This window comes from Denticeps clupeoides, chromosome 12 (genome assembly GCF_900700375.1).
Source record: "Denticeps clupeoides chromosome 12, fDenClu1.1, whole genome shotgun sequence".
Lineage (NCBI taxonomy): Eukaryota > Metazoa > Chordata > Actinopteri > Clupeiformes > Denticipitidae > Denticeps > Denticeps clupeoides.
In genome coordinates, this window is record NC_041718.1 from 4192401 (window position 1) to 4204384 (window position 11984).

At 44.8% G+C, this 11984-nt stretch overlaps 2 protein-coding genes across 2 annotated transcripts; one reads left to right on the plus strand and one right to left on the minus strand.

Annotated features, from left to right (window-relative positions):
• The first annotated feature begins 355 nt into the window (after positions 1–355).
• pde12 (phosphodiesterase 12) lies at positions 356–5091 on the plus strand. The gene is made up of 3 exons (XM_028998671.1): positions 356–1716; positions 3369–3447; positions 4159–5091. The coding sequence occupies exons 1-3, from the start codon at positions 523–525 to the stop codon at positions 4599–4601; spliced, it is 1716 nt and encodes a 571-aa protein (XP_028854504.1). The 5' UTR covers positions 356–522; the 3' UTR covers positions 4602–5091.
• A 360-nt stretch (positions 5092–5451) lies between these two features.
• arf4a (ADP-ribosylation factor 4a) lies at positions 5452–10751 on the minus strand. Its single transcript, XM_028997726.1, has 6 exons — positions 10436–10751; positions 9106–9186; positions 8887–8996; positions 7874–7945; positions 7578–7703; positions 5452–6202 (listed from the first exon to the last, which is right to left on the minus strand). The coding sequence occupies exons 1-6, from the start codon at positions 10500–10502 to the stop codon at positions 6116–6118; spliced, it is 543 nt and encodes a 180-aa protein (XP_028853559.1). The 5' UTR covers positions 10503–10751; the 3' UTR covers positions 5452–6115.
• Between the last annotated feature and the right edge of the window lie 1233 nt (positions 10752–11984).

The window sequence follows — 11984 nt, forward strand, 5'->3', positions numbered from 1 at the left end:
TGAAATTGGTTCATATAGAAATATATTATCTTCAGCTGCATGAAATTAATACATTTTAATTAGATTAGTGATTAGAATGTGGCGTCAAATGCCTGCATTTCTCATATAGATAAAAAACAGATTTTTAACAGCAATTGACTTGAACAGAAAATATTTACTTGCAAAACAGAAGCTTGAGACGAAAATTAAGAAGGTGGCTGGAGTGTCGAATCAGTTGTTTCCAAACGTGAATAGATTTACTCCGTTGATCGGTGTTGCCAGGTCCAATTCCATCATTTATTTTAGTTTTGTTCCCGCAGAACACTATAACCCAATAATTACGCTACATCGGTACTTTTAAACAACATCTGTGCGGTCTTATCTTTTAAAATGCGATACAAGTCAAATTTATTTACTATTGGTCTTTCCTTTTATTTCTTACTGGACTGATCTGTGCGGAAGACCTGGCAACGGTACTGTTGCCACTCGCGGTATGGCCGACTAGCGCACGTCTGTCACGCTTCATCCTGCCTTTTTGGACTCATGTGGAGGAATTGGCTCCTTCTACCACGTTCTTTTCCACGTTGCCTGCCACGCGTGTCCCTGTGGGGTGAACAGACTTGCGGGAGAATGGAGCGCGCCGTGGTGAGGTGTGTGCCTTGCGAACCGAAACTGACCATCTCCTTCACCCTGGACGGCAGCCGCAGGCAGCTGCTGAGGGACCAGACGGAGGGCGTCGGCAAGGCGCTGCAGCGGATCGCCAGCGGCGTCGTCAAGAGCCAGAGCAAGTCGAAGAAGTCGAAGAAGGGCCCGGCGAGCGGGCAGCCGGCCGAGCCGGCCGAGCCGGCCGTCGTCCTGCGCTACAACGGCGAGCGGGTGGCGAGCGACGCCACCAACCTGGACGCGTGGCGGGACGGGGCCGTGCTGCACGTGGGCGAGATGAAGTACCGGGTCGAGCGGAACCCGCCCACGCTGGTCGCGGCGGAGCTGCCCGCCTCGCTGCTGGCGGGCTTCCCGGTCTGCCCCAAGCTGGAGATCGAGTTCGGGGAGCTGAGGGACTGCGTGTACCGGTGGTTTAAAGAGGGACCGGACCGGTCCTGGACCGAGGCGGGCAGCGACCGGGTCTACAAGCCGTCCAATTCAGACGTAGGCCTGAAAATAAAGCTGAAGGTCACCCCGGGCGATGGATCCAGGGAGGGGGTCGCCAGAGAGTTGGTGTCCGCCGGTGCCGTGGAGGCAGGACCCGGCGGCTGCACGTTTGACAACAGGCACGCCTACACCTGCAAGGTGACCGACGAGTCCACTCTGAGGGTCGTCACCTACAACATCCTGGCTGACGTGTATGCCCAGACGGAGGTGGCCAGGACCGTCCTGTACCCGTATTGCGCCCCGTACGCTCTGGACCTGGACTATAGGCAGAACCTTATAAAGAAGGAGCTTTCTGGCTACAACGCTGACATCATCTGTCTTCAGGAGGTGGATAAGAATGTGTTTGCGGACAGCTTGTCCCCTGCTCTGGACGCCTTTGGGATGGATGGAGTCTTTAGGATAAAGGACAAGCAGCATGAGGGACTGGCCACATATTTCAGGCGGTCGAAGTTGAAGCTGCTCAGCCAGCATGACGTCGTCTTCAGCGAGGCCCTGACGTCGGACCCGCTCCACTCCGAGCTGCTCCAGAAGGTGTCCTCCAACGCCTCCCTGCTGGAGAAGGTTCTCAAGAGATCGACAACTTTGCAGGTCTGGCCTGACACCAACAGTCATCCGGGGTGATTTGATCACAAGATATGTTGAGGATGTATTGAAAAACTGATCACCGAGGTCTGAGTTTAAAGGTCCCCTGACATGAAAATGTCACTTTGTCAGATTAATTAACTTTTAATACGAGTTCCCCGAGCCTGTCTATGGTCCTGCGGTGGCTAGAAATGGCAATAGGTGTAAAGAGTGCTTTGGCCATTCTGCTTCACCGTTCAGACGGTCAGATTTGGAATTTATCCCCTTATGACATCATAAGGGGAAAGGTTTGTCTTGCTTTGTCTGCCCAGAGAATTTCCCACCCCTCCCCTCAAAAAGGAACTCCACCGACCATCATGGCTTCCAAATGTGCAAAGCATCGCAGTTACTCTGTGATTGGATGTAAAAATGAGCACAATTTTTATAATTTTAGTTCCATGACGCGAGACTCAGTGAAGAATCAGTGGGTTAATTAAATTTTTTCTGGATAAGCGCCAACACGACTTCCGGTGCACTAAACAACGTGGTTGGTGAATGGTGTTGATGATGTCTTTTCCGCAAATGGCCCCCCAATCTTCTATAGGCCGCCCTCCTCCTCTTCCCACCTCTCTCCTCCTCATTATCATTTAAAGCTACAGACACCGAAGCGGCACGTCCTGGGAAACCTCATTGTGGGACTGGATCAAAGGGGCTGTAATTCTGCTCCAAGGCTGAATTTTGGAAAGAGACTTCAGATACAGTATTTGCATTTACAGCATTTATCAGACGCCCTTATCCAGAGCGACTTACAATCAGTAGTTACAGGGACTGTGTCCCCCTGGAGACACTCAGGGTTAAGTGTCTTGCTCAGGGACACAATGGCAGTGAGCGGGATTTGAACCTGGGTCTTCTGGTTCACAGACGAGTGTGTTACCCACTAGGCTACTACCACTATTAGGGGACCAATAAGACCAATAAAAATCATGTCGGGGACCTTTAAATGTCTGGGAAGTGTAAACAAATGTAAATTCTATATCTGGAAGACATGGTTTACATGTTCACTTGCATACTATGCTGAGGCAAAGCCTTACGCTACCAAACCGGCTGTGGCCTCTGGCATCCAGTCATGAGTAGTCATGAGAAGTTGTGAGATGATGCCTCCATGGATCGGACTTGTCTTTCCACAGACGCTCAATTGGATTGAATTTGCAGACAAAGTGAAAAACTCCGACTCGTTATTGAGGTCCTCGGGCCGTTCTCCAGTCAGTTTTGCAGTGAGTCAAGGTGCAGTGTTCTGTCAAAGGAGGGCACAGCCGCCCGGGTTTACCATCTGACACCTTGAGCAGGGTGTCATCCACATGAATTTGATGCCCATTGATGCCCATTTCAACGTTACATGTTTATGGCATGGCCCATAGACCCGTTCTACTCAAGTGCATGTAAAGTTATGGCATTTATCACACACCCCGATCCAGAGCGACTTACGGTCAGGAGTGTGGTCTTTTGCCCAGGGACACAATAGTAGGAAGTGACATTGTGGGTTTGATCGAGCGAAAACTGTCCGCTAGAGGTCAGATCACTGGAGACATGTTCGTTCAGACTGCTGCAACTAGTCGGCTGGATTGTTGGGCTACAGCGCCACCCAGTGTGAATCACATGTCATGTTTGGTGTCCACTAGGTTACGGTGCTTCAGGCTTTGACTGATCCAACTAAGCAACTCTGTGTGGCCAATACTCATCTCTACTGGCACCCTAAAGGTAATTAACTGTAATAATCATTTTTTCTCCTCTTTTTTTAAAATTATTATTATTCCATATAAATTGCATTAAATTATAAATGTCATAATTTGATATGTGACGGTTGCCGGTTTGAATCCCAAAACACCACGGCCGCCTGACATGGCTGCCCACTTCTCACCAAGGGTGAGAGGACACATTTTGTTGTGTCACCGTGTGCTGTGCTGCAAAGTTTCACAACGACAATCACTTCACTTTTCACCTCTAGTGTCCGTACTTTGCTGTGTCGTCCTGGGTCCAAATGATCTTTATTATATCACATTTTGTAGAATTGTAATGTCTTTAAATGAAATGTGAGACACATTTGTAATTCCCCTTGTATTTTATATCACAGGGATATAGTGACAAGTTTAATCTGGCTCAGTAAAATAATAATAAAAATACAATAAAATAATCCCTCTCTCAGGGAGGATTACTTCAGTATGCTGGCCTTATATTTATTTATCTGTCTGTCTGACTTTCAACATTACAATGAGTTAAAACCAGAAAATAGCAGTTCCTATATAAGAGGATTTTGCATCTGGATCCACCTAAGACCAGAAAGACAGAGGAAGGAAAAAAATTATTTAAACATGATTATTGCATAAATGTCTGAAAGAGAACTTACAGGTTGCTGCTATAAATAAATAAATTACATAACCTAATACTAAGGTCTTTCTGTACCTTGTTCAGGAGGACACATACGTCTGATTCACATGGACATGGCGCTCAGGCACCTGCACCGTCTGATATCGACTGAGCGCCCCGGCGCGTCACTCCTTTTCTTCGGCGATTTCAACAGCAGCCCCTCCTGCGGTGCCTTCCAGCTGGCAGATCAGGGTTCCATATCCCACACTCACCCAGACTGGACCAGAACTGAGGTGGAGGAGCATTGTCCGATGGACCTGGTCAGCCCTTTCCAGCTCCAGAGCGCCTCCGGAGAGCCAGCATATACCAACTACGTGGGGGGATTTCATGGTTGCCTGGACTACATATTCTTGGAGCCACGGGCTCTGAAAGTGGAGCAGGTCATTCCCATGCCCAGTCACCAGGAGGTGACCACCCACCAGGCTTTGCCCAGCGTATCTCACCCCTCCGACCACATCGCCCTTATCTGTGACCTTAAGTGGAAGTGAGAACTTCGAGGCACCCGCAAATTTTTCTGTGTGTATCAACCTGACTATATTACTGAAGGTGCTCCACCAATGGCAGAAGTCCGAACTAGCATGATCTTGAGAAAAACGGAATTGACCCGGATCAGTGCCCAGGTGCAGAATAGTCCATGATAACTTCTCTTAAGTGATAGCGTGGGTTTATTATGATTTAGAGATGGAAGCGATGTAGGCCGGTAACATGCATCTGATCTTTGGGGTAAGGGATGAAGTGAGGCTTGCTGAAAATGTGGCAAGCTCAGAGTCTTAATCCTACATTTTTCTGATTCCTTCTGATCAATTTAAAATAAGCAGTGTATTCATAACTTGGGTGGCTTGAAAAGGGGACTATGGAACTGGTCACTAAAATTGCATTCATTTTAAAGAATCTTAAATATTTGTTTTTGCTGTTGGGTGACTATGTATGAAACCATTAAATACATATTAAAAATAAATAAAACTACTTCCTCCTAAACCCTTTTGTTTGGTCCAGGGTCTCAGGGAAGCTGGAGCTTTTTAGAGCCACACTTGGACATATACATGGAACTGATTTCAGCACATTTGTAGCACGGTGTAAAACGGTCCATCGCAGCTGAATGGTGTGTGTGTATATGTGCCCCGCCCTGTGCTCTAGGATGGGCTACAGCAGCCATCTAATATTCTAAACCAACTTTCACTGAAATCTAGAAGCCTACTTCCATCTAAAGTGAAATGATGTGATGCTTAGGCTTGAACTAAATGACTGCAGAGACTCGGACTTGGAGTGAACACACCAAACAGTTCACCAAACCAGCAAGTGTTCAGCACAGAATACTTCTCAAATTATACATACAGGAATCTTTCAAACAGTTTATTAGGAATTACAAAGGAAAACAAGAACATGCTGCTCTGATTGCAAATCTCATCAACCAGCGCATCAAATTCTCAAATCTCAAGGGTATTAGAGAACAGGATCAAGTATAAAAACTGATGTGACGACAAGGCAATTGTTGATCTGAATAAGCGGCACTGTCGTGGGGACGGGGAAGTGCCAGATTGTTCTTGTTCAAGTTTTTGAGAGCAGCATCTTGAGAAAAATCGCCGCCGTTCCGCAGGCAGGCAGGATTATTTCCAGCATGCTGGCACACGGGAATGCAAGGCAATTGCAAAAATTAAGGCATTTCATACTTGAAGCCAAAATACATAAAAATCTATTAGAATAGAGGGGGGGCATCTCTTCTGGCCCACATGATTTCTTGACCAGTTTACTTCATTATATATTTCACTTTTTGATTTCAAAAAGTACTTTTGACTGATTTTAGACTGTTTGTGGATTCCACAACATATGAGTGGAAACAGGGAATATTAAAGAATAAGAAATAGAAAGATGAAAACATGGCAGCTGAGGAGCTTCAGCTCTGGTTGCCTGGACTTTTCCTCCCGTGTTTTTGGTCAGCTCAGTTTCACGTGTCCTTGGATAAATAATGCCTCCACGTTCCTTCTCCTCTCGCCTTGGTGCTTTAGCGTTTAGAGAGCTGATCAGAGAGCCAGTCCAAGCCCTCATACAGACCAGTGCCCTGGGTTGCACAAGTTGCCTGGACATACCACTGTAGAGAAAACAACATGCTTATTACATCATTAGTATTTAGGATTTTAGTATTTATTACTCATTAGTATTTAGGATTATTACAAATAGTAGGCGTGGTTAATGCCATTACTGTGCACTACCCTCACGATCCCACCACATAATGCATTTATTTCAGTTAACAATCTGAAAAGTAGGTCTATAGGAATCACATCACCACAACACTCATTAACAAGAATGAACACTGTGATATGATTTTTGTTAAAACATAAATTTTGCCAACAGGAGAGATTTTATTCTATCTGCTATCTCAGAAATATCCACTCCACATATATCAAATATCCATATCCACAAATATCCCAGGTCCTAGACTGTAAGGCCAGGGAGGTAGTAGCCTAGTGGCTAACACACTCGCCTACTACCATTGTGTCCCTGAGCAAGACACTTAACCCTAAATTGCTCTACAGCTGAATACAGAAAATCCTAAAATTTAAAAATCACTCGCATCATACAAATACCTGGTATTTTACTGGCCTTATGGGTGTGACAAAGTCCACTTTCAGTAGAATTGCCCAGATATTGTTTTATCTGGTATACGGTTATGCTGAAATTTTATCATTCACCTTCCTGCTATAGCGCCTTTGCTATGGACATGTTACACTTACAAAACAATTTTAAATGTACTTATCACATTATATACCGCAATATATACAGTCTATGGTTCAGTTTATATCGCAGTATGAATTTAATGCCATATTGCACAGCCCTACGCACAGGTTTAACTCCCCCACCATGCTGATCCCAGATGGGACCAACTGAAGCCACCCCAGATCCTAACCCTGCCTCCTCAGGCTTGTACAGCAAGGCCTTTGCATAATGAGTGCATTATGATCCACCAATCGATCTGGAACTGGACGAATCAGTTCTTTGCTCCTGTGTACAATTTTATGATTAGCTGCACTAACAAGCGTTTTCCCTACTGACAAAGCAGCTTACAGCCAATCATCTCTCGCTGCATAATGTGTGTGGAGCACTTCTTGTGTTAAACAGAGCTGCGAGCTCAACTGTTCTTTTTCTATGATTTGACTTCACCAAATGTTTTACGAGATCCCTGATCACAGTCGTTCAAGATTGTACTCTGACTTCTCTTCTGATGAGACGATGGCTCTCCACTATTATTTAATGATGAGCTGGACAGTTCTTAACATGTTTTTAGACAGTTCCATGACCAAGGGTTGTGTCTTCAGACATGGTTGTTCAGGAAATGAGAAGGGATTAATCAGCCATGTCTAAATACTAACATTATTAATCAGTCCTGGCTTATTTAAAAATTCAGGTGCCCACTTGCAGGGCAGTGGATTTATTTTTCTATGCAACTTTATATTTTGTGTACTCACGGTTTTACTACGGAGAGCCTGAAGGCCCAGCTTGTCGGTCATCTCGCTGATGGGCATGGCGTTGGGCAGGTCCTGCTTGTTGGCGAACACCAGCAGCACAGCATCCTTAAGCTCCTCCTCCTGCAGCTGTTCAAGACATGGAACACAAGGACTCAGGATCGGACAGCCCGCTCCACAAACAATGATCGTAGGACCCAAGACACAGTAGCCTGTTTGTACAGCACTATACCAAAAAAGAAGGAAGTGTGGCGGGGCTTTTGTGTGCATGTTGGAATGGGTGTGTCCTCCACACTCACCATTTTCTGCAGCTCCTCAGCAGCTTCCTGTGTTCGTTCGCGATCATTGCTGTCTACTACAAAGATAAGGCCCTGCGCCACAAAAAAAAAAAAAAAATCACATAATTTCAAATGCTGCTTTTTTTTTTATGAATTTTGCTAAAAGAAAGCATGAGAAACAAATGTAACTACCTGGTATTTTAACATTATTATTAAGTTAAAATGTTTTTATTATTATAATTATTTTAAGTTGTACATTGACTGGAAAGGTTAGAGTAAAAGTGTAAATCTGCTGCGGTGTAGGCAAGGGGTGGTATACTCCAGCACATGTAACATGCACCGCTGTGTAACTGGATATTTGTCTCGCGCAACAGGAGAGTGTTTAGACATTTCTGCCTATGTGATATTAGTAGAACAAGTTCTCCAAGATCTCCCGTGAAAAGGCCGTATCAAACAAAGGCCACTTTACCGAGCCACGCTGTGCACATAACAGGGGATTCAAAGGCAGGATTGACCCAGTCTGCTTTTTCAAAACTTTCTCAATTATTTTTCAAAAAATTTGACATTTTAAATGTTTCAAAAGTTGAGCTGATGTTTTGTGAAATAGTCAGAAAGAAATGTATGCAAAACATGATCTAACAGCACAAGTACTTTTTGAACATGATAGACATCGTAGCAACACCAGGGTGCTAATTCATTACTGCTCACATATCAGAGACCACAAAATGTGGTTACAGATGGCATCCCACTACCCCTATTGTGTGTGTGGTTTTTTGTGAATAGAAAGAGCAGAGAAACCAGGCTCTTTAACTACCACAACATCTTACAGAACTGAACTGAGAGCAGTGCTGCGGTGATGTGCTGTAGACAGGGGTGATTTACACTAAAGTTACATGCCTGGCTAGGACAAGCAGGCCAGTCCTATACATATTGATGCCAAATACAACTTTTTCCAGCAGGAACATTTCATAGCAAAAATGCCTCTGGAAGCGTCTGACACATTAAATTTGAGCAGTGGGGTGGAGATGAAGTACCTGCGTATTCTGGAAGTAGTGCCTCCACAGAGGGCGGATCTTGTCCTGGCCACCGACATCCCACACAGTGAAGCAGATATTCTTGTACTCCACAGTCTCAACATTGAACCCTGCAAATGGACCGTTTTTTCATTAACTTTCCACTGTTTTGTAAAAAGAAGCGCCTTACACCAATCAGCACCAACAGAAAGGTGCATCAACCAAGTGATGGAAACTTACCTATGGTTGGGATTGTTGTTACAATTTCACCGAGTTTCAGCTTGTAGAGGATTGTCGTTTTCCCAGCAGCATCCAGACCGACTACAAGAGAATGTGAAATGTGCATCATTACCCAGTAGGGAAAGGTCCCCTATCATGAAAATGTGACTTTATGAGATTATTTTTATTATTATTAATGTGAGTTCCCCTAGCCTGTCTATGGTCCTGTGGTGGCTAGAAATTGTGATATGCATAAAGAGTGCTTTGGCCATTCTGCTTCACCATTCAGAGAGCAGCAGCTCAGACAGTCTATTCTGGAATTTGTCCCCTTAAGACATCATGAGTGGAAAGGTTACCTCCCATTTCTCATGCTTTGTCTGCCCAGAGAATTTCCCACCCTTCCATCGACCATCACGGCTTCCAAATATGCGAAGCATTGCAGTTGCTCAGTGATTGGATGTAAAAATATATATATATATTTTAGTTCAGTCACACGCAGACATGACTTGCACCAAACATTGTTCTTGGTGAATGTGTTGTTGACGTCATTTCCGTGAACGGCTGCTCAACTTCTATAGGTTGCACTCTCCTCCTCGTCCCGCCCCTCTCCTCCTCATTAGCATTTAAAGTTTCAAACACAAATAATGAAAAATAAAAAAAAGAGACTTCAGATACAGTATTAGGGGACCACTAAACCGATATAAAAGCAAAAAATATTTCATGTCTGGAGACATTTCACCTATCAGCTATTATTAATGTAGATAAAATTGACAAATCTTCTCTCAATTGCCAGCATGGCGTGAGAGCATAAAGAAAACAACGATGAACAATTAATAAACAGATCAAGTTAACATTTATCAGGGAGTCATTTCCTGTAAGATGAACTTGATGTCAGACTACAGACGCAACAAGACACAGACAAACTCCTGACAGAAAAGAAAATGAATGACCGCCCAGCTGGAACTCGAAAACAGAAATCGAAATTTTTATTTCCTTTTCCAACCGTACAAACGAAATAATTCACGAGGTTACAGAGCGTAGCGCCGCACATTAAACCGAACTAGGAGTCGGAGACCACGTTAGCCAGTCAGCTAACCACTCCGAGTCGTGTTAAGACAACAACGGGGCTCTTTTACACTCGATAAACAACAACGTCCAAGAAGTCTGGTAATCTTTATCACGGTATCATTACGGCGGCAGCAATGTGGCGACAAAGTACTGTCGACGCTACACGACCGTCACAGGCCGCTGTGCTGTTTAATTCTCGTTACGTGAGTAAATGATTCGGGGGATGTTCCTCGACATGCACCGCCGGGATCACAGAAAACGTTGTATTTTTTTAGGTCCTCACCCATGAGAATCCTCATCTGCTTCTTCCCGAACAAGCGAGCAAACACGCTGGAGATCGTCAGACCCATTTTCCTTCAAGGATTAATTTTTTTTATAAAGAGAAACTTATCGAAGGAGTTGCGAGCGATGCGCCGACTTCCGAAAGCTTTTCCGCTTCCCGGTGTCCTCCAGAGCCCAGCCGCCCTCTCTTATATCCCGCGGACGCGGCCACGCAGTTCGTGCAAACTTCACTTCAGGCAGCACGGCAAACGCGGACGCCGCAGCGGCCCTCCTTCCCTCTGCCACGTCGCGACTCGGCTGCTCCAACGCGGTCGAAATGACGTCACGCTCGCCACAGCCCGGCGCCGGTGTTGCCAGGTCCCGAGAGAAAACTGTCTGTAACATTTTTTGTAAACGAAACCAGGTCCATATTTATTTATCTAAGGTATTAGATAGATGGTATTAGATAAGATGGTAAATACCTTTATGTAAGGTGGGATGCATTGCTAAGATTACACAGTTCCATTGCAAAACAGTGTGTCTAGGTCAGTTTACCTCATTATGGACCTTGCTGCTCTAGAAGGGCTTCATCATAGGGCTTCATGATTGTGGACCTATTTAGTTGCATCTTTAAGCGATCTCGAACCACCAAATGGGCTCTTCTCATTTGTACCTTTCGTATGTTCTTAAATTAATTCTGGCAACACGACATAATCTACGTTTTCGGAGATCTGGCAACACGAACAGGCGGAAAACGCCCACGACCCGGTAGACTAGTAGACTGCAAATCAATCATGTGAAAATGACTGTGAAAAAATTCCCAGGTAGTCTGGATTTTTACTCGAAATTAGTCATTAGACATTGCATTCATATTGGCATCCATACCTTATGTACTGTGGGCTAATGACAAAGGACATTTCATTTTATGTGGGGAGGCAGTAACCTGGTAGTGAACACACCTGCCTTTGAACCAGAAGACTATAAGGTCAAAGGTGAGACTTCACTGAGCTAGACACTCCAGCAGGACCGTACCCCTAACTACGGACTGTAAATCGCTCTGGATTAGGACAATTGCCATGAATGTAATTTTTTGTCAGGATTTTAAACATCTTGAATCCTGGAATTTCTCGAACAATATCAGTGTCTGTGTAATGTAAGTGAACCCACAGCTCTTTTAACAATCCCTGTTTACACCCCCACTGTTCCATTTAAAACATGCTCCAGATCTTAAATGGAACCTCCTCTGCTATGCTGCATAGAAAAACTCTCCGGTGGGATCTCCTTGTCTTACTAGTAACGTTGGAAACCATCAGGACTGTTCAGGTTGAATTAAAAACTTTCTTCCACATGTCCCATGAATGTCCCATGTTCGGTGCTCCATTGATGGCCTTTGAAGCACTTCTTTAACAGTCTTATGGGGCTGCAGTCAGCATCAGAAAGGGTCTCCTCAGAGGCAGTTTGTCCCATGACTGTCATGATGCTTTAAGAAATTTGACTGTCTTACTGCATCCAACCTCGGGAGTGATGGAGCGCTGCTGACATGCATGACAGAACTGGCATGAAAGTCTTCT